Raw genomic sequence first — 24,016 nt, forward strand, 5'->3', positions numbered from 1 at the left:
GCCTTCTCCTCTGATGCTGCTTGGCCTGCTGTGTTCATCCAGCTCTACACCTTGTTATCTCAAACTCTCTGTTAGTTCTAGTTTTTAAGTAGACACCCTCTCAAAACGAACTGAAGAGAACTGGTAGCAGTAAAGAGAAGTTTATGTCAAAGTGTGTTAGTGATAGCACAAACATTGTTTGAGTCACTGTAGATCTTCAAATGTTCCAATGTTGCCCTATGACAGCCATTGTAAATTGTTGCTTCAGAACCAATCATGCCACAAGATGAACTGAAGGCATCCAACATACCAGCACCAGCTTTTCATTACTGGACATGACTCCTTCAACAGCACTCTCATCATACATTGATACAACAGTAGTGACTGCAGCACAGGTGACAGTCTGCTGCACACCAGGGCTCAGGTGCAACATTCAAGACTATTTAAATGAGGTCATCTTCATATCAATGCAGTCATATTGCCTATCTAGATAAGAACCAACTGTTCCTTGACTTGATTAAACAGACACTCTCCAATATTCTCACACACAAAGTGCAGAAGTGACGTGAAACACTCTGAGATACCATTCAAAATGCTGCACTCTAAACATATGAGAAGCAGGGCAAAGAAAAAACAAACTTGTTTGATAGTTCAAGATAATATTGTTGCAAAGAACCTGTCATTGAAAGTCAGCCTAATTATGAGAGACCTAAGCGTGAAGTCCCTGAATACAATGAGAACTGCTCTAAATAAAGTCCGTTTCGATCTCATCATTCCTGCTGTTATGTTCACCGTGTCAAAGAACATCTGAGTATTCTGGACAAGTTCTAATCATTGCTGCTGCACATAGAAATGCATGGATTTTACTATGAGCAGATCTTAACCACCAGCTGAGACCTTGCCAATGCCAGCTGGCCCTTCCATGTAGATTCCCCAGTGGCCAGTCTGTACATCTCACTGGATGACTAATATGATGTTTATCTTGCAGCTAAGCATCATGGGGAAAAAATGGCTGAAGATGCTGTTTGAGTGCATCTTGATTGTGTTTTTTGATGGGGGAGGGAATTTGGATTCATATACTTGCTAACACTTTTAAAAGGGAAAACAAAATTATATGTGCTTTGCTGTTTTTTTATGTCACATGATTTGGTCCAAAATTGATGCCAAGATTAATATAACCACAAATAATTTCATTCAAAACTACTAAGGACCAAGTTAATTGGATTATAGGTCATTGAGATTGAATGTGAAATCCTTATAATTTTGCAACATCTTCCAGTATTTTCTTCTGTTTCCATTAATTGCTCAATAGTTTTCCCTTTCCCAGCGAAGAATTCCCTCCTTTTCATTTTCACTCAGCTGATAAGGTATTTAATACCACATAGAAGGATCTGACATTCTACTCACTGAGAGGAACAACTGCAATGTCACTGAGGAAGATGAACGCTGTGTTGTTGCTGTCCACCTCCTCCTCCCCTTTCCCCAAGACTCGATGGATAGTCCATGAATTGTTTGTGTGGAAGACTGATTTTCCCGCTGACATGGCTGATAAACTTTTGTGTCATTCCAACAAACAGCGGAACTTGTGCTTTCGAGGTAGTAAAATAAACTTAAACACAGTGCTGTCAGCCAGATCAGTATAACTTGAATTTAGCACAAAACAAGGAAAGCTAAGAAGCAGTATCTTCATGACTCCAATATAATTAATGGGCTCTGCTGACAACATAAATGGAGCAAATGAAGCTTCTGGGTTCATATACATGTAAATATATCAAGCCACAAATATCTTTGTGAAATCCTTATTAATATTCTTCTTGTTTGGTAGAAAATTAACACTGAATTGACATTAGCAAACATATGAAGTCATCCACTCATTATAGGATTAATTTTTGCCTGTTTTTGTAGCTAAGACCTGACAAAACTGCAATTGCTTCCCAAAGCACAAAGGCAGTAGTTTATTTTGCTTTTCACCCCCAAACTCCACCTCAAATCATTAAACACAAAAGATGAAAAATCACGAACACTTCTTAACTAGTGACATCTATCATCTGTTACTCTTGCAGGATGACGTATAGTTTTGGTGCATCATGCTTAATGCACCAGGTACCCCAGCAATGTTTACATGGCAAATTTATCATCTCCATGATTGTGATTAGCTGTGTTACACCTGTAAATTTTATGCACATTAATTGCCATTCTATTTAAAGCTAAAGATGATAATTATTCATTTTTGCTGCCATGCTTCCTTGAATTACCACATTAGCTGTTTCCTTTCAGAGTGTCATCACTTATACCATGCACTCTCAAATAAATCACACTGCTTGGACTCCATAAACTGATATGATCCACACAAACATACCTAGTTAATCATACCAACTCAAGCAGATATACCAAAAATATTAGTTATGCTATCTTAGGCAAAATGTGTTCCAACCAATATCCTACAGAAACACAGGCAGGCTTGCAGTCCATCATATATATGTCTCAGATCATTTGGAGAGTAATCTCAAGTAATTCTGCTTTTCAGTTTCTCCCATATGTCCTGACTGCTTTCCTCAGGAGACTTAGCAAGTAATTGTTCTCTGCCATTGCATTTTTGATTTTATTGCCATATAGTCTACTTTAGCTCAATATTAACAATAACTCCCCTAAATGGACTCCAAATTCTGAATCAATCAGAGTATATCTTTAACTGCTAAAAATGACAGTAAACATGTGGAACAGCTAAATGTTTGAAAAGAGGGCTCCTCAAGTGTTGATCGCCAGCTTACTGCAATGTACCATGTCCAATATGCAAGTTTCCTCATCTTTGGCAAGAGGAATGCAAGAGAAATTAGACTAGACAAAAATCAGGCTAGAAATCACAAGATAACTTATTTAACCTAGGACAGAGGGGGAGGCAATGGCCTGGTATTATCATCACTGGACATTAATCCAGAGCCTCAGGTAATATTCTGAGGACCTGGGTTGAAACCCCACCATGGCAGACGGTGGAATCTGAATTCAAATTCGTTTTTTTAAAATCTGGCATTTAGCATCTAATAATTTTCATGAATCTATTGTCGATTATCAGGAAAAACCCATCTGGCTCACCGATATCCTTTGGGGAAGGAAACTACCATCCTTACCTGGCCTTGCCTATACATGACTCCAAACGCATAGCAATATCGTTGAATGACTCTTAACTCCCCTCCGGGCAAATAGGGATGGGAAATAAATATTAGCCCAGCTCCATAATGCCCTTATCCCATGAATGAATAAAATAATCAGATAAATGAACCGCAGTAAGCACAAAATTGGAACTTTGTCATAGTTACAACATTTACTCTATATGTTTACACATGCTTTCAAAGTAGAACATCTTTGCATCTTTGGGAAGGAGTTACCAAATTTAGAGGAAGTCCTGATGCCAGGGTACATTCAATTCAAATGGTTGCTTGGTTATGTGGCAGAATATCCTTGGGCTTTCCTGTCTGCAGGCAAGTAAATGTCAACAGGAGAAGCAGTCAATATGAAGTTGTATGTTGGAGGATGCTCCTGCAAGTCAAAAGGTAGTCAGGCTTCGGAAGGAATGATCAACAAGGGAGACAGTGCAGGAACGGCTGAAGGCAGAGGAAGGGTTGCTCTGGCATTTAGTGACATCACGCTGGAGGTGCTCCTGCAGGCAGTGGAAGACTGAAGAGAAATGCCATTTCCACAATTAAGGCATGGCTTGAGGTGGCCAAGGATGTCAGTAGCTGTGGAATGGTCGCACAAACATGGACACAGTGCTAGAAATAATTCAATGATAGTGGTGTAGACTGGGAAGTGGCATTCATAATCTCTAGCACATTACTCTGCATATAATGAGTGGTCTCCAGTGAGTGATGAGGTGGCTATCCTGAATATGGGACATAATCAGTGACCATCATCCATCTTGTTGAGCAAAAGGAGCCTCAAAACAGTGGCCCATGGCCAAGTCAGAGGCGATTGCTGCAATGCCAAGACTGAATGATTACATGAAGCAAGCCTCCCAGTGACATAATCTGTGCATGAAAACTGACACAGACTGATGCATGCAGCTGAGTTATGAGCGGTGGCTGACATGGGTTATATTTGTGTTTACAGGAGAAACACACTCAGATAGGGAGCAGAGATAAAAACTTGAGCTGATGTGCTATTCCAAGCAATAGTAACTCTGATGAAGCACCTGGGATGGGCTGCAATTGAGCAGCCTGTCACTGAGGGAGAGGTGTGTGAACCAGTGGAATAGATGATGACCTCTGCACGTAAAGGCATCCAATGATGGTCCTGAAACCTATCAGTCTTTCAGCCTGACTGGCCCCAACTGTTACTTACATGTTGCTCTGCCCTCTGTTACCTGCTGGACGCAGCGAGGGGCCAGTGACTGGATGTCCCCCTGTGGTCTCCAGAGGTGTATAATGCCCCAGTTACCTTCACTGCCATAGGCAATAAGTAGGTATCCTGTAAAGTAGGCTTAAACTACTGATCCAGAATTCTGCTCAGACAGCTCCACAAAGACGAACAACTGTCTGTAAAACCTTTCAGCCTGATGTCATCTTCTGTGAACATTATCCTATAATTTACAACCTATGTACCCTCTTTCTACAAATCTCCTCATACCTCCATAATGCTGGTGTTGCAGCCTATTTGAATGAACCAGTGTCTCTCTCTCTCTCTCTCCAACCCCTCAGCCCTCCTCTCCCTCATTCTCTCCTTCTCTCTCTCTCTCTCATCCCCAAAGGCAGAGCCAATCTCTGGGTGAATACCACCCACTGAGAATTAGAACCGCCAAGTCTCATTAATGACATAAGTTTGGAGTTGGACTGGCAAATAGTGATTAAGTTGATCATGTTCAACAGTAGTTGACTCATCCCATTCACTATAACTGAAATAGTTTTGATGTCCCTTGAGGGAACTGCAGTTCTGAGGAAGGGTCACCGGACCCAAAACATTAACTCTGGTTTTTCCTTCACAGATGCTGCCAGACCTGCTGAGCTTTTCCAGCAATTTTGTTTTTGTTCCTGATTCACAGAATCCGCAGTTCTTTTGGTTTTTAACTATCCATGTGGAGTTTGCACATTCTCCTCAAGTTTCCTCCAGGTGCTCGAGTTTCTTCCCACAGTCCAAAGATGTGCAGGTTCGGTGAGTTGGCCATGCTGTCCACTGAAGTGCAGGCTAGGTGGACTAACCATGGGAAATATAGGGTTACAGGGATAGGGTAGGCAGTGGGTCTGGATGGGATCCTCTTCAGGGGGTAGGTGTGGATTCGATGGGCCAAATGGCCAATTTCCACACTGTAGTGATTCTATTATTCCATGATTGAGTAGAGCATAATTTTGAGATTGTTATTTTGCTATTTAATTATAAATACAAAACAAAAATCAGGTAACGTCCATGAGTTTGAGTCACATATTTCTCTTACTCCCCATGGTGATTTGTCATTCTAGATTAAGCAGTCATAGAAAAACCCTGTTTCTGCAAAATTTTTCCTATTGCCAAATTTCTAGTTACTTGCATATTGAACAGGTTGTCACCATTTTTTTTAAATTCATTCACAGGATGAGAACGTCACTGGCTAGGCCAGCATTTATTGCCCATCCCTAATAGCCCAGAGGGTAGTTAAGAATCAACCACACTGCTGTGGGTCTGGAGTCACATGTAGGCCAGACCAGGCAAGGATGGCAGTTACCTTCCCCAAAGGACATTAGTGAACCAGATGGGATTTTCCAACAATTGACAATTGATTCATGGTCATCATTAGAGTCTTAATTCCAGATATTTATTGAATTCAAATTCCACCATCTGCCATGGCAGGATTGCAACCCAGGTCCCCAGAACGTTATCTGGGTCTCTGGATTAACAGACCAGCGATAATACCACTAGGCCATTGCCTCCCCTTATAATACATGGTACTGTACTCGAGATACTAATGACTCACAGCCATAATATTTGAGCTCATCATCAAGGTGCTCAAACAATGGCATTAGTTTATTTTTCTATTTGATGTCTTAAAATCTATACTCACCAGATTTACAAGATTTACATCTTTTACATTTTTTCCCACCATCCATGATTTTTTTTTTAATTACTTACTGAGGTTTACTCCATCTTCAACACATCCACAGGAATAGGATGAAAAAAGTAACGCTAATGATGCAGTCTCCCCTCTGGGACCCAGATTATGTCAACAAGGTGCCAAGAGACCACACAAAAGCCCAGGTGAAACATCCATTGCAGTGACTGAAACAACTCAGTCCTCTCTTTCATGGATTCTACAGATTCTGTTCTTTATAGTGTGGTTACAGAAAACCACTTCTTAGTCTGATAACAACAGTCTCTCCTTATTAGCAAGGTATAGTTTTTGCATATTAGCTACTAGTTATAGATGTTGCGATAAGACAAACAGAGAGTAGAGTCGTTGAGGAGGATCATATGTTAAGTCTCACTCCTTCAAGATCCTAAGCTCAGTGCCCATGTTTTATGACCACATCTATGAGATGAGTTCAAGAAAGACTGTTCAAGGAGAAGGCAAGGTAAAGAACTGTTTTCAATTTTGGGGTATTTTTGTACTACTATTTAGTACATGTTGAGATTAAGTACTGCAATATGTGATATTCGGAGGTATATCAGGCTCTAATCTAACTATCACATAATTGAAAAGAAATTCTACAAACTCCATCACATAATGCTCATTTGTCTACTCTACATGTTTCTTTGTACATGTTTCTAACATGCACATGACTAGACTTCCAGCTTATGCCTAGCTCTCTGTGTGTTTCTCTCTTCCTCTTAACTCTGCCCACACTGTGTTATTTCTGCCCAATGAGGAGCAACTCATCACAAGTGTGCTCCTGGTCCTAAAGGCCTTACAAAACACCTCTACATCCAAGTGATTATCATGGGCAACAGAAACAGAAATTACTTTAAAAGCTCAGCGGGTCTAGCAGCACCCGTGAGGAGAAATAAAAATTAACATTTCGGTGACCCTTCCTCAGTTCACGAGAACCGAAATGTTAATTTTGATTTCTCTTCACAGGTGCTACCAGATCCGCTGAGCTTTTAAAGCAATTTCTGTTTTTGTTTCAGATTTAAATCTTCTGAGTTCTTTCGCTACTTACAGCAATCCTCAGCATTTACCCTTTCAAACCCGTATGTGATATCCCTCCTGCAAGATATCTCACAATTTCTTAATAATGTACTTTTTCTTTGTAAAACAATGATACACTTGAAACTTGCATTGGCCTATATATTTTTAGAAACTTTCTATCTCTGAAAGACTTGTTACAAGCCAGCAAAGTCTATATAAATCCTTTTCTCACTCTCACTTTTCTTAAATGCATGTTATCCCATCACAAACGATTATCTACGAATGTTCGATGGTTATACTATTCTCAGTATGCCCAAGAACAAAATTTGATTTGATAAGTAAAATTAAATATGCACTTGAAAACACAGCAATGACTGTGAAGAATCCATTTTCTGCTGGTTAGCTAGATAGGACTTGATTTTCACTAGCATAAAATTCAGTCCTAAAAAGCAGAGAATGGTTTAACTGATGCTCAGTGTCAATTCCTGCAAAGACGTGCTATATACACAAATGTATGAACAGATGTTGGCCATGAAAACCGTGTCCCATCCTCAGTTAGATCATGACTTATCTATATTTCAAGTCAGTTTATCCATCAACCTTCTACATCCTTTAGGAGTCTTAACTAACAATCTTAGTTTTTAGATTTGCAACTGAGCTTGATTCAACAATTGTTTTGTGACAGAATTCCTGATCACCGCTATCTCATATGCGTCATTCTTTTGAACGTTCCCAGTCAAAAGAGTTCAAAACTCTATCGCATCCCTTCATCAACACAAAAACACTTCTATTTCAACTTCTGAATACATCAAAAACAAGCCAAGTCATAATCATGATAGTTGTAAGGGCATTTCAATTTCTTAGAATTTTAGAATGCTACAAGATATCACTAATCCGTGTCTGTTGAAATAATCTATATATTTATGCCATTTTGGCGTGAAAGAAACACTAGCTTTAATTTTAACATGTTTTAATGTGACTGAATTTTCTAATTTATCAATCCCTTTGCAACAATGAAATAATAAAGGCACAATGGCAGAGGAATTTATTGATTATTCAGTGTGTATGCATGCATGGGAGTGAACATCGGTGAAAAGGAAGATGATGCTAAAACGTGCATTTCAAATAGCCATAAATATTTTTGAAAGGAATTGTCAATAATAGTTGTTCTAATTGATTTCTACAGTAACAAGTTTTCTTAAAACAAAGCAAAGGCATCATTTTTGTTACTTTAGTGATATTATTTATTCATATTTGTTTTTTATATATCTTTCCTTTCTTTATACAATGGCCTGGATTAGGCACTGGAAGGATGTTAGAACTGTCTTTGCTCATCATATTATTACTTTTGAAACTGCCAACAACTTCTCGTGTCTGTACAAATGCAGCTAAACATGGAAATCCAGACATTTTCTTCCTCTTCTGTGTATGTATTGTTGAAGTCCCCACACATGACAAAGTTTAGAGACAACAAGGTGTAGAGCTGGATGAACACAGCAGGCCAAGCAGCATCAGAGGAGCAGGAAGGCTGATGTTTCAGGTCTAGGCCCTTCTTCAGAAATGGGGGAGGGGAAGGGGTTTCTGAAATAAATAGGGAGAGAAGGGGAGGCAGATAGAAGATGGATAAAGAAGAAGATAGGTGGAGAGGAGACAGACAAGTCAAGGAGGCGGGGTTGGAACCAGTAAAGGTGAGTGTAGGACAGGTCAAGGGGGCGGGATGAGGCTAATAGGTAGGAGGAGGGGATAGGTGGGAGGACAGGCTAGGGAGGCGGGTACGAGCTGGGTTGGTTTTGGGATGCGGTCGGGGGAAGGGAGATTTTGAAGCTTGTGAAGTCCAATTGATACCGTTGGGCTGCAGGGTTCCCAAGCGAAATATGAGATGCTGTTCCTGCAACCTTCGGGTGGCATTGTTGTGGCACTGCAGGAGGCCCAGGATGGACATGTCGTCCAAGGAGTGGGAGGGGGAGTTGAAGTTGAAGCGAACCATTATCAATGTGGACTTCACAAGCTTCAAAATCTCCCCTCCCCCTACCGCATCCCAAAACCAGCCCAACTCGTACCCGCATCCCTAACCTGTCCTCCCACCTATCCCCTCCTCCCACCTCAAGCCCCACCCCCATCTCCTACCTACTAGTCTCATCCTGTCCCCTTGACCTGTCCATCCTCCCTGGACCGAACTATCCCCTCCCTAACTCCCCACCTACACTCACCTTTACTGGCTCCAATCCCGCCTCCTTGACCTGTCTGTCTCCTCTCCACCTATCTTCTCCTTTATCCATCTTCTATCCACCTCCCCCTTTCTCCCTATTTATTTCAGAATCGCCTTCGCCTCCCCCATTTCTGAAAAAGGGTCTAGACCCGAAACGTCAGCTTTCCTGCTCCTCTGATGCTACTTGGCCTGCTGTGTTCATCCAGCTCTACACCTTGTTGTCTCAGATTCTCCAGCATCGGCAGTTCCTACCATCTCTGTGACAAAGTTTAGAAATCACTTAACTGATGATAGCTTACAATTTTATGTTCTTGTTTTACAATTATGCACCTCAAAGAGTTTATATCTCATTACTGAGGTTGGCCAGTTTTTAACAATGTAAAGGTTTAGAACTACTGTTACCGAATGTGTTTGGTTGTGACAAAAATAATTTCATACCTGGATAATGTTTAGGTTTAATTGAAAAAAATAAAACGTGGTTTAAATGCACTATTAAAAATTGTTTAGAATAAGGGAGAGGCTGAATATGCTGGAGCTATTTTCCCCGGAGCATCAGAGGCTGAGAGGGTGACCTTATAGAAGTTCATAAAATCAGGACAGGCATGGATAGGGCGAATAATCAACGTCTTTTTTCCCAGGGTAGGGGAGTCCAAAATTAGAGGGCATAGGCTTAAAGTGAGAGGTGAAAGATTTAAAAGGGACCTAGGGGGAACATTTTTTCATGCAGACCGTATGTATATATGGAATAAACTGCCAGAGGAAGTGGTGGAGGCTGGTACAATTGCAATATTTAAAAGGTCAGCAGGTCTGGCAGCATCTGTGGAGGAGAAAACAGAGTTAAATTTTCGGGTCCGGTGACCCTTCCTCAGAACTGATGGTGGCTGGAAAACGTCAGTTTATATGCAGAAAACAGGGAGGTGGGTGGGGTAGGGAGTAAACGATAAGATAGAGACCAAAGAGAGAGAAAGACAGTTGGACAGACAAAGGAGTTGCTAACGATCAGGCTGGGAGGGTGAATAGTTGTTAATGGGGACTGTTAGTGACTAACAACAGGGGGTGTGTAGTGGCAGGCTATGTGGTAACAAGGCCTGGTGTGTGGGGTGTGGGGCTGGGACATGGGAGAGTTTAGGCCCTAAAATTATTGAACTCAATATTGAGTCCGGAGGGCTGTAGGGTCCCCAAGCAGAAAATTCTGCTCGCAAAAAAGACCCTGAACTACCTGTTGCCTGCCACTTCAATGCACCACCCTGCTCTCTGGCCAACATCTCTGTCTCCGGCTTGCTACAGTGTTCCAGTGAAGCCCAACACAAGCTGGAGGAACAACACCTCATTTTCCGCTTGGGGATCCTACAGCCCTCCGGAATCAATATTGAGTTCAATAATTTTCGGGCCTAAACTCTCCCATGTCCCAGCCCCACACCCCACACACCAGGCCTTGTTACCACATAGCCTGCCACTACACACCCCCTGTTGTTAGTCACTAACAGTCCCCATTAACAACTATTCACCCTCCCAGCCTGATCGTTAGCAACTCCTTTGTCTGTCCAACTGTCTTTCTCTTTCTTTGGGCTCTATGTTATCGTTTACTCCCTACCCCACCCACCTCGCTATTTTCTGCATATAAACTGACGTTTTCCCAGCCACCATCAGTTCTGAGGAAGGGTCACCGGACCCGAAACGTTAACTCTGTTTCCTCCCTCACAGATGCTGCCAGACCTGCTGAGCTTTTCCAGCAACTTTGTTTTTGTTCCTGATTTACAGCATCCTCAGTTCTTTTGGTTTTTAATATTTAAAAGGTATCTGGATGGGTATATGAATAGGAAGGGTTTAGAGGGATATGGGCGAAATGCTGGCAAATGGGACTAAATTAATTTAGGATATCTGGTCAGCATGGATGAGTTGGACTAAAGGGTCTGTTTCCGTGCTGTATGTCTCTATGATTCTATGTCTACTTCTCATATGTACATGCCACTTTTATACTTCTCATTGTAAAATTTATTGGAAGTGTAGCTATAAAAAGTGAGTCACAAAATGTTGGTACGGAAGGCACAGCATGTATTCATGAAGGCTAATGAGATGTTATCTTTTCTTTTTACAAAATGCATCGAATATAATAGTAAGAATGTTATGCTTCAGTTATACAGAGCATTGGTGAGACCACATCTCGAGTACAGTGTGCAGTGTCGGTCTCCTTATTTAATGAAGAATGTAAATGTATCAGCAGTGATTCGGAGGAGGTTACTATATGGATAACTGGAGTCAATGTGTTATCTTATGAGGATAGGTTGGATAGTGAGCTTGTTTCGACTGAAGTTTAGAAGATTGAGGGACAACTTAATTGAAGTATTTCAGATCCTGAATGGTCTGGACAAAATCAACGTAGAAAGGATATTTCTCCTTGTAGGTCAGTCCAAAGCTAGGGGACACAATTTTGAATTTTGGGATTGCCATTTTTGGACATAGATGAGGTGAAACATTTTCTCTAAGAGTGTTGTATACTTTGGAACTCTGAACCTCTGAAAGCAGTGGAGGCAGAGGTGGATAAATTCCTCTTAGACAAGGGAGTCAAAGATTCTGTGGGTTGTATGGGAATGTGGGATTTGGAATTCAAACAAATCAGCCATAATCTTAGTAACTGGCACAGCAGGCTCAAGTAGTTGAATGCTTAACTTCTATTCCTATTTACCCATAAGTGAAAGGTAATTTGTACATTTTACTTCTGAGTTTGGTGTCAGAATTTTTAATATGATTATCTGCTTGCTCTAATTGAGTGGTAATATACCCATAAAAGTTAGGAGATGGAGTTCTTTGGCCTCTTTTTAATGCATTTGTGTAGAAATTGAAACAATTTTGTGGGTCATTTGATTCATTCCAGTCCTAATTATGAAAACTAATGAATTTCCTAAGTACACTATTACCCTTCCTTAATACGAAACTAAGTTATCCTTTCAAAATTGTGGGTCGCATCAAAGTCAAGATAATTTAGCACCTAAAATTATATGTGTGGCTCATGACTGATGTTTTAACTTCTAAGTGTTTGTTACCATGATAATGAAAAACAATGGAGAATATATTATTTAAGTGTTGTTGGTGGCCTTATTTTGCAACTTGCTGCGGTACTACATGAAATCCAAATTCAGTAAAATCGTCGGTTTCAATAGTTCTGAGAATAGTTAATGTGTTTTGCAATGGACATTCGTTTTAAAAAATGTTCTATGAGGAAGGTTCATAATGAATATGGATGTATTGAACCTCAATTTATGAAAATAGTCAAATTTACATTTTACCTAAAGTATGATAGCACATTATTTGAATGGTTGCCAAATTATATAACGTAGTTTCCATTTTATGCTGCAGTGAAGGTAAATTGCTACCACCTTATGGATTCTGTCATCTTCTAGGCAGATACTTGACAAATTAAGAGTTGACAAAGTTTGCTTTCACATTGGTTCTCTAATTTGAACGTGGATATGGAAGTATGTACAATACAACCAGCAATCAAATTTAGTCTTAATGTCATTTCAAGGTGATTTCTGTGAATAGAAACATTATGCCACTGGCAGTGAAATGAGACAACACCTATCCGTGAAAATCTTGGCAGATTAGCAGGAAAACAGAGAACTGAAAGTTTACAAGTACCGATAATGGAGGCCACCAAATTAAAAGCCTTGTCATTGAAATAACTCCACAGAAGTCTTCTCATCTCTGTCTTAAATTGGTACCTTTTTTAATCCTGATACCATGCACTCTGGTCCTAGACTCTCCCATGAGGGGAAATATCCTGTCAGCATTTACCCTGTCAAACCCCTGAAGAATCCTCAGTGTTTTTATAAGATCACCTATCATTCTTCTGAACTCCAGTGAGTACAGTCCCAACCTATTTGGCCTTTGCTCACAGGACAATCGCACTGAAATAACCCACAGAGGCCGGTATCCTATCACCAAGTCATCCTTTATTTACGCTTGCATAGTACTTGACACGCTTCCTCAAAGCCAGCACTTAAAGTCAACAGAATCTCTGACACTCCTGTTTATATCTGTCAGCCAGGGCTCCCTGCATGGACCAGGTTAACACGCCAATCAGGGAACACACCTGGGCTGCCCTCGTTAGAATCACTACAGTCATGTTCATGGAAACCCGGTTCGAACAGTTTCTAACTAGCACCAGAATTATAGCTGCAAAGCACTTTGGCCATTTTCATTCTGTGTGATTATCCATCATCTAGCATTTTTTCTCTCATCAGATCTCTTTTTAACTTTCCTTTGTCAATAGATCACATTTCCTGACTTGCTTGATTGCGTAGCATATAATTATTTTTTTCAAATTGGCTTTTCTTTTTAGCTGTCTAGAAGAATGCATTGCCTTTACCCTTAAAATGTTGATTCCATTCTTCCTTTTGTCCATTTCTCATTTAGTGTCTATCTTGTATTTTGCACATAATTCAGTCTTCTCTTTTTAATAGCGCAGCACCTAATGTAGCAATTATCTCTCAGACTGACATATGAGTCTGAATGTATTATCATCCTTAAGAGAAATAAGAAGTATTTGTCTTGAGGTGACTATGGCAGCATTTAACATATAACTTTGTAGCTTGTTTACATGGCATTCCTTTGTATTTTTAACACAATTGTTAACTTTTTCATTTCACTTTTGTTAACCCTGTACTAAAATTGTGAACAATGTAATTCCACACAATTTATGTCAAATATTTGCATTCTACTAATGCAACAATAACTTCTTGTCTATAATATTTCCAATGTTTGCACATGTAATGACAAAATACATACATCTGATGAAATCACAGTAATCTACAACTGATAATGTATAATTCTGAAATTGGCCTCATATTAAATTCAAACATAATGAAATGCAATTTTTGATAAGTGAATACAGTCATTTCCATTAACGTCTGGTAATACAATTGGAAAAATCCCAGCATGCTGTGTTTAGCCTTTCATATTATATTTCTGCCAAACCTTTTACTTACAGCTTACATTTGGATAATGTTCCATTAGATCTTTCAGACTATTTGTAAGTAACACAAACAATTGGATGTAAGCAGCTAAAACAGTAATTCCATGATCCCATTTAATGTAAACTCAACATTTTAAAACTTCACAATGCAGAAAATGGTAAATGCGCATCATTCTGCAAGCACACATAAAATCTACAAGTTAAGGTAGCAAATATCCATATCAGCCATGACCAATTTTGGACCCTCTCTCCAACAAGAATACTCAGTGCCTAAATGCTTCTGTACACTTACCGGAGAAGTTGACTTTACGGATATATTCAAGGAGGACCTTGCCATCTATAGGGTTCATTTTGGAACAAAGCCCAACATGTCCTCGACAGAGGTCTTTGTGCATGTTGTGCAGAGCATGTGCCATGGCATAAACTGCATCAATAACAAACAGTACTTTTCCTTCTTGTTCATAAGAATTATTTCGCCCAATTCTCTCCAAGCCTAGGGAAGAAATAAAAAACACAAAAATATTAATGAAAGATTGGTGCATAATCTTTAAAAAAAATGCTGAAAATGCATTACCAAGATTCTGGGAGAGAGAAGAATTAAAGTCAGTTGTTTCAAATCATTGAGAAATAGCCACATAAAAATTGGAATGGAATGACATTTTCTTAATGCAAAGTGGAGGAAATGGTGATTTAAAATTAACCCATTAAAATTCTGTAACATAATTTATTGGAATACAGCCACAATGTAAAGAAAACTTTACTACCTTAATGAAAGTGATATGTCCCCTGAGATCATTTCCTAGCTCTCTTTTATTGAACCTTGCTTTACAATGTATGCAACAGAAAGTAGCAGAAACCATTTTTGGAAGTACTACGTTAAGTAAATTTACTTTGTTTCAAAAAAGATTATTCCGAAATCAGTGAGCATGAATTTTCAAAACATATTGAGGTCAAAATAGATGGAATTTAGGCATACTGCCGTGGCCATTTCTGGGAGTCCCTTTAGGATTAACTCCCAATGGGGTAGCTAATTAGTGGCAGTCAGAATTCCTTGCTCCATTTCCTGTCACAAGTTAATGTGGATCAATATCCCATCTCCAATAGCTGCTGGACAATCAATGGCCTGCAGTTTTCCATTACTGCCTGTGCTACCAAAAGCAGATGCTACTGACAGTTTTGTAGTTGGCAGTATAAAATGATCATGCCTGGAAAATAACGAAAATAAGAGTGGGTTCATTGGGGCCAGTCAGCTAGGTTCCAGTGAGGGTTGGGCAATGAGAAAGGCATGGGATCTATTTCTGTGGACCCCTCCATTGGGTTGCCAGCAGTTTGAACTCCACTCTACTCCACCCCAAGCTCCTAAACACAAAGCCACTGTATTACCAACAAGGTTCACCTGACAGTTTTATCATGTAGTATAGTCCCCACATGGCCTCCAGTGAAGACTATTTTTGACCCTTCTTGCTCTGGAATTAATTGAGGAGCTTCAGGAAGGTGACAGGGTCTCCATATCACACTTTTCTAACCTCCCTCATCCTCCAGTTTAGCTCCAGGGGGAACAATGAATTCCGTTTGTGCATGTGAGTGATTAAAAATACCCAAGTTTCCTCCCTATGCATGGTAACTCTATTCTCCCTACCCCTTTGCCAAATCTCAGGTTGGGTCAAGGCTCCTGCTACAATTAGGGAGGCAAGGAGCCAATTTAAACTGAGAAAGCTAAGATCCAATTTTGATTTCAATATTGAAACATTATCTTGACTACAACTCAAGGAAAATCATGCCTGATGACAAAGTCTGCAGAGAAACTTGGTAGGATGTGACTGAGTAGGCAGATCAAGTAGATTTTACATTTGCTGTTTAAAATGATATAAAACCATAAAATATGGGAGCAGAAATAGGCTTTTTGAGGCCCATTGAGTCTGCTCTGCCATTCAATGAGATCATGGCTGATCTGATAATCCTCAACTCTACTTTCTTTCTTATCCCTAAAACCCCTTGATTCTTTTACTGATTAAAATTTATGTCTATGTGAGCCCTTGAACAGACTTAACAACACAGCCTCCACAAACTTCTTCAGTAAAAATTTGCAGATTCATTACCTAAATTCCTATCATTTCTGTCTTAAATGAGAGATCCTTACTCTAAGATTATGCCATCTGATACCGGATTCTCCCACAAAGAGAAAGAATTTCCCCACATCTACCCTATTCAGCCCCCTACAAGTCTAATGTTTTAATAAGTTTGTCACTCATTTTTCATAAACTCCAATGAGTACAAGCTCAATCTATTCAATCTATCCTCATAAGAAAACCCCCTCATACCTCGTATGGACCTAGTGAACGTTCTCTGGACAACCTTCAATGGGAGTATGTATTTCTTTAGACAGGGGGACAAGACACTTCACAGAATAACAGCTGTGGTCTGACTGATGCCTTGTATTGTTTTAGCAAGAGCTCCCTTTTTTTTATTCCATTCTCTTTGAAATGAAGGCCAACAGTCTATTAGCTTTGCTATTACCCACTGAACTTGGATGCTAAGTTTTTGTGATTTATGGATGAGGAGTCCCAAATTCTTTTGTGCCACAGCTTTCTGCAATTTTTCCCCATTTAAACAAGTTAAACATATATACTTCTAATCTTCTTGCCAAACTGCATAAATTTACATTTTTCCACATTCTATTCCATCTGCTAATTTTTTTGCCCACTCTTTTAACCTGTCTATACACCACTGTAGGCTCTTGTGTAATTTTCATCACTGCTTTCCCACCTATGTTTGTGTCTTCCACAAAAATTGGCAATATCACATTCTCTTCCGTTATCATAGTCATTAATACATATTGTAATTAATTATGGGCTTAGCACTAAACTCTGTGGCACTCCACCAGTTGCAAGTTGCATCCTGAAAATGCCCCTTTTATCCTAACTCTCTGATTTCTATTATTTAGCCAATCCTATATGCATGTTAGTATACAACCTACCGGCATGGGCTACTATCTTTTTAAGTAATCCTATGTGTGATTGAAAGCCTTTTGGGATTCCAAATATATTACAGCTAGTGGTTCCCCTTTGTCTATCCTGCTTGCTACTTCCCCAAAAATCTCTAACAAATTTGTCAGGCATGATTTCACTTCATGAAGTCATGTTGATTCTGCTTAACTATTTAAGTATTTCTAAATGCTCTTCTATTACATCCTTTATAATAGACTCTAACATCTTCCCAATGACAAATGCTATGCTCACTGGCCTAAGAATCTATGGATTCTAGGAAGATAACTACCAGCGTGTCCAGTATCTCTGTTGCAACATTCTTTAAAATCTTATTATTCAACCCATCAGTCCCATGAACTTCCTGAGCACTTTTTCTCTCCTAACATTTATTGTGTTTACTTGCTAACCCTTCCCTTTCTAGTCCTTTGATTGTTTAATATTTTTGGAATACTTTTAATGACCTCTACTGTGAAGACTGATGTAAAGTATTTATTCAACTCTTCTTCCAATCCAGGTTCCCTACTTTTATAATCCCAGCCTCATTTTCTAATGGGTCTATGTTCACTTTGGCATTTTTTATGCATTTAATGAAGCTCTTGCTGCTCAATTATTATTGCTTACTAGTTTGCCCTCATGGTATATTTTCTCCCTCTTCATTGCTTTTTGAGTAATTCTTTTGTTAGTTTTTAAACTTCCAAGTTTTTCAAGCTTTTTTGATTCATCATAAATCTTTGTCACATTATATTACTTGTTTGTTTTCATTAAATTTGATACTGTCCTCATCTTCCTTGGTTAACCATAAGAGAAGACTTCCATTTTTGAATTAAACTTGTGACCAACTGAGAGAGTGGGTGATTAAAGAAAGGAGGAACCAGTTCATCTCTTCTCAGGTGGGAGCTTAACAATTTGGTGCATCCCATCTGGGACAGTAATAAATTGAGAAACATCACCTGAGGACTGGTTATAACAGCGGGGAGACATTCCTACCCAGGATTCAGAGAGATCAGCTAGCCCTCTAGAGCGCTGCTAAGCTCCTGAAAATAGGCAAGTGACCCCATAACTTAAACTAACTCAGAGGCCCACCCTAGCAGTCCCATGAACTGGCCCATAAGAGAATCTACACTTTTCTGGCCATCGTACTTCCTTGTTTGCAGAAGTGGAATTTAATTGTTCCTCCATCATCATCAATCTAAGACATAGTGCTGGAAGTTCAATTGCTCTATTTCCCAAAATCGGCATTAGGGTTTCTTCTCAGGTGTGGAGCAGAGTACAAAGAACTCTTGAACTCCAGCCACTTCACTTTCCCCTTCTTGTCTTTTCTTCCTTCAGGTGCTGACAGCTTGCCTCCCAAATCCATCCTTTGTTGACACCTTTCAAGCCTTTGTCTTAAGGTCATCATGACAATTAAGCCCTAGATATAAGCTTAGACACCAAGGCTGCTCAAGATTCTGCTTTTCCACTAAAAGAACAATCCGTGTCCCATTTTTTCGAAGATGAGTAAGAGTGGTGTCAAAAAGCAACGATGTGGGTGTGGGCAATGTGATAGAGAGAAATGTTAATAGCTAAATGTTTAGAGAAATATTATGAGTTAAATTTCAATAGTTAAATGATAATGATGCAAAAGGATTGAATAAAAGACTTGGGAGAAAGTGTAATATAATGGTTAAGTGTGTTATGCTAATGATTGGTATACATAATCAGTGAAGCCTGCAGACATCAACATACACCTGGAACTAGGACTGAGCCTGTGAGATTCTAGCAATGTTCTCTCTTACCCAGTTATGTAAAAGTGTAACAATTAATACAAGTCATTATTCACCAGAGGATGGACATATTCACAAGTCAGAACAACTACACAACAGTTACAGCTGCAACCTTTACAGTGCAGGTCTTGAATGCAAAAGATGGCTTATTGAAAGGTTGTTGATATTCTGATCATAATTTTCCACCCAAACACCTTAAAGTGCAGGAAGTTGCAGATATTGCACTCACAACTTTATGCTAAAGCACGTACTAAGTGAGAGCGTCCAATAATAGGCCAGGGTTTTGGAATATGTGCCAAGAGTATTTTAGGAAGGAAACAAAATAATGTGATGATCAGGTGAGAAGGAGGTAAATTGCCTTCTGTCTTTTAAAACCATCTGCTCACCATAACAAAAGATTTTTAATTCTATTAAGCACACAGCTACATCACACTTCAATTAAAACCTAGTACTAGTCAAGATTAAGAGTCAGTTATAAGGTTTCCTTGAGTGAACAAAAGAGGAATTTTGTTGCTTAATAATCCCAAGAGAAATAATAAAAATGTGAAATCAAACACATGCACAAACATAGGTATAGATTTTAAGAAGCGGAGAGTATCTAGTGCAACAGAAAAGATCAAGAATGGATAATTTAATAAATGATGCTAAATTTTTGATGTGGTATGTTTTAACCCAAGGCCACAGCAGTTTGATTGATTGATTCAATCCTCAGCAGTAGCAAAATTTGTAGATCTCTTTGAGTTATCAGTGAATGGATTTTTTTTCTTAAGTTTGCTTTATCACCAGGCATTGTCCTTTGAGAGAAACAGGGAGAGAGAGCTAGCCTTTCAGTTCTGCTGTTACAAATCCATCTTTTTTCTCTCTGCTCTGCCCAAAACGGTTATCTGAAACACAGTTTCTTTGTTTATGCCCATGTCTGCTTTCATTGTTTCCTTTCAAACTGGATAACCTTCCGGCAAGTCTTTAATCCCAAAACTTCGAGAAAGGTGTGAATCATACAGGAAGTCCAGATTTACATTATTGGCTTCACGCATATTGATGACATGTTAATTTCAGTTCAAACTGGGTTTTATAATTTCACGAGGTAGCTCAAACTGGTCAAATGATCACTGTGGCCATTTTAGGTCAGTGATTTTCCTGTTCTGCTGACAGTCTTGCTACAATAGAATTCCAGAGACATTACCAAGCTCAAAGGCGATATCACAGTGAGGTTTTTTTTTGAGATAGACATAGGCAATGGTAGTGGCAATTTTAACCCACAAGATTGAAAACCATTGTTTCGAAGGTTCCTGCAATGATTTGTAGCTTGGATTGTGGATGAGGTTATTGGCTTCCTCGCCGAGCTTACTGGTTATTGTACAGGTGTTTCGTCACCATGCTAGGTAACATCATCAGTGCGGCTCTGATGAAGCGATGTTGTTCTACTCCGTTTGGTACTTATATGATCTGGTCTATTAAATTGAGTTGTGTCATTTCTGGTTCTGTTCTGTATGGGTTTGTATATGGGGTCTAATTCCACATGTTTGTTGATTGTATTACAGGTTGAAAACCAGAAGTGTTTCTGCTTTACACAAAGCATTCCTAATCCCACTGTTCGACAAGCAACCCTGCAAGTTGTAGAATTGTAGCAAGTTTTACACAATTTTACACATTTTAAGCAGACTGCGTGTAAGTTCCTGAAAATTATTCTACCAGCAAGTCGCAGTGGGTTCAATTATGTTGAGTATCAAGACAGTAAGGCAAGGCTGCATAGTCTTTAATACTGGGAGTGTAATAGGTAAGACTGGTGAGTTAATGGTGTGGATTGATGCATGGTGGTGCAATATTGTTGCCATTCACGGAAACATGGTTGAGGGAAGGGCTGGACTGGCAACTCAACATTCCGGAGTGTAGGATCATTAGGTGAGACAGAGGAGGGTGTAAAAAGTGTTGGTAGTGCAGCATGATTAATTAAGGAGTCAATTACCGCAATAAGGAGAGGTGATAACTTGGAACGTTCCTCAAACGAGGCTTTTTGGTTAGAACTTAGGAATGTTAAGCAGGCAGCTACTTTGCTAGAAGTGTATTATAGGCCCCCAAAGAGTCAGCGGGAAATAGAGGAGCAAAAATGTAAGTTCAGAGGTGTGTAAGAGTAATAATTGAGTAATTATACTAGGAATTTCAACTTTCCTAGCATAAATTAGGATAGTCATAGTGTTAAGGGTTTAGAGGGGGTGGATTTCTTTAAATGTATTTTCGGGAGTTTTTTTGTATCAATATGTAGGAGGCCCAACAAGGGATACTAAGCATTGGATCTGGTTCTGGGGAAAGAAGCTGGACAAGTGTTCAACATGGCAGTGGGGGAATATTTAGGTGATTGATATTTAGGCGGTATGGTTCCAGTTTATTCTGGACAAGGAAAAAGATGGCCTGCAAAAGAGAGTTTTGGATTGGGGGAAGGCAGATTTTATCAAAATAAAGCAGGAACTGGCCACAGTAGACTGGGATCAGCTCCTTGCAGCTAAGTCTACAGCACAGCAATGGTGGGGGGAGGTGGAGGCGATGGGTGGCGGGGGTGGCGGTGTGGCTGTCATTCGAAATAGCAGTTGGTGAAAGTACAGGTCCATCATGTATCCTTTAGAGAGAAATGTAGGAACACTAAGTTCAGGGAACCTGGATGGCTGGCTGGGACATTCAGGACTGGATAAAGAAGAAGAGTAGGGCTTTTAGCAAGTTCGAAGGGAGCGATTCACCTGTGGCTGGAAGTATAGAGGAATTGCAGGACGGAACTTGATAAAGCAATTAGAAGAGCAAAAAGGGGGCATGATAAAGGACTTAGGAACAGGATTAGGGAGAATCTTAAGATATTTTATAAATAAATAACCAAGGACAGAGTAGGGTCCATTAGCAACCTAGGGGGCAACTTGTATGTGAAGGCACAGGATATTGGAAGGATATTGGGGTTGAATGACTACTTCTCTCTGGAAAAGGAGAATGTAGGCATGAAATATAGGAAAATGGACTGTGAGGAACTTGCAGAATTTGTCAAAGGAAATAGGAAGGTCTTGGAGGCTCTGTTGAGGTTAAACACAGACAAATCCCCTGGCTTGGATGAAATGAATCACAAGCTATTTGAGAAGCAAGATGGGAAATTGCAGGAGTTCTGACACAAGTTTTAGTTCTCTGGCCACAGGGGAAGTGCCAGAGAACATAAGAACATAAGAAATTGGAGCAGGAGCAGACCATCCGGCCAGTCGAGCCTGCTTCACCATTTAATAAGATCATGGCTGATCTTTTCATGGACTCAGCTCCACTCACCTGACTGCTCACCATAACCCTTAATACCTTTACTTTTCAAAAATCTATCTTTGCCTTAAAAACATTCAATGGGGTAGCTTCAACTGCTTCACTGGACAGGGAATTCCACAGATTCACAACTCCCTGGTTCAAGAGGTTCCATCTCAACTCTGTCCTAAATTTGCTCTGCCTTATCTTGAGGCTATGCCCCCTAGTTCTAGTTTCACCCACCAGTGGAAACAACCTTCCTGCTTCTGTCTTATCTATTCCCTTCATAATGTTGTATATTTCTACAAAATCCCCCCTTCATTCTTCTAAATTCCAATGAGTATAGTCCCAGTCTACTTAATCTCTCCTTATAAGCCAACCCCCTCCGACTTCAGAATCAATCTAGTGAACCTCCTCTGCACCCCCTTCCAGTGCTCGTACATCCTCCCGCAAGTAAGGAGACCAGACCTGTACACAGTACTCCAGGTATGGCCTCACCAGCGCCATATACAGCTGCAGAATTACCTCCCTGTTTTTAAACGCCATTCCTCTTGCAATGAAGGACAATATTCCATTTGCCTTCTTAATTACCTGCTGCACCTGCAAACCAACTTTTTTGTGATTCATACACAAGGATACCAGGTCCCTCTGCACAGCAGCATGCTGCAATTTTTCACCATTTAATGATAGTCCATTTTGCTGTTTTCTTTACTGCCAAAATGGATGACTTCACATTTACCAACATTGTAATCCATCTGCCAGACCTTTGTTTACTCACTTAACCTATCTATATGCCTCTGCAGATGACTGGAGGATGGCTAATGTGATTCCACTAGATGAAGCAGGAAATGACAAACTGTTAAGTCTCACATCAATGGTAGGGAAACTATTGGAGAAAATTCTGAAGGAGCGAATTATTACCTATTTGGAAAGACATGGATCAATTAGGGATCGTCGGCATGGCTTTGTCAGAAGGAGGACTTGCCTAACAAATTTTTTGAATTTGTTGAAAATGTGATCAAGGGTGTGGATGAGGGAAGTAGTTAAAGTAGTTTAAATGGTTTCTAGCAAAGCTTTTGACAAGGTCCCACATAAGAGACTGATTGAGAAGGTTAAAGCACATAGAACTACAGGAGACTTGGCAAAAGAGATCAGAAACTGGCTTAGTAATAGGACACAAAGGGTAATAGTGCAAGACTGTTTGAGTGACTGGAGGCTGGTGTCCAACAGCGTACCACAAGGATCAGTACTGTGACCCTTTTATTTGTTAAATACATGAACGATATGGATGAAGACGTGGGGGAATGTTAAGTAATTTGCAGTCGACACCAAGATTGGTAGGGTGATCATAAGCAAAAAAAAGGTTGTAGGTTACAAGAAGATATAATTAGGTTGGTCAGATGGGCAGACCAGTGGCAGATGGTATTTAACTCTGATAAGTGTAAGTTGGTGCACTTTGGAAGAAGAAACAAGATAACGGAATATTTAATGAATGGCAGGACACTGGATATCTTAGAGGAACAGAGGGATCTTGGGGGTAATTATTCAAAGATCCCTGAAGTCGGGAGAACATTCTTCATCTCTCTTTGGTGCTTCTCAGACCTGAGGGGAGTTTTATGCTGTTCAGATGTTCCTTATTCCTCTACAGCAGCTGTATGCCTGTTTCAACAAATGCTGGAGATCACAGCAGGTCAGACAGCATTCACGGAGAGACAGCAAGCTAACGTTTTGAGTCTAGATAATTCTTCA

The 24,016-nt window shown here is 39.9% G+C and overlaps 1 protein-coding gene across 1 annotated transcript in view; it reads right to left on the minus strand.

Moving 5' to 3' along the window:
* LOC109923503 (metabotropic glutamate receptor 4-like) overlaps positions 1 to 24,016 on the minus strand; it is a 995,260-nt gene that overhangs the window by 383,273 nt on the left and 587,971 nt on the right. Inside the window, exon 7 of the mRNA XM_048611839.1 lies at positions 14,546 to 14,746. Within this exon, the coding sequence (XP_048467796.1) occupies positions 14,546 to 14,746 (201 nt within the window). The remainder of the gene's footprint in view (positions 1 to 14,545; positions 14,747 to 24,016) is intronic.

This window comes from Rhincodon typus, chromosome 25 (assembly GCF_021869965.1).
Source record: "Rhincodon typus isolate 14 chromosome 25, sRhiTyp1.1, whole genome shotgun sequence".
Lineage (NCBI taxonomy): Eukaryota > Metazoa > Chordata > Chondrichthyes > Orectolobiformes > Rhincodontidae > Rhincodon > Rhincodon typus.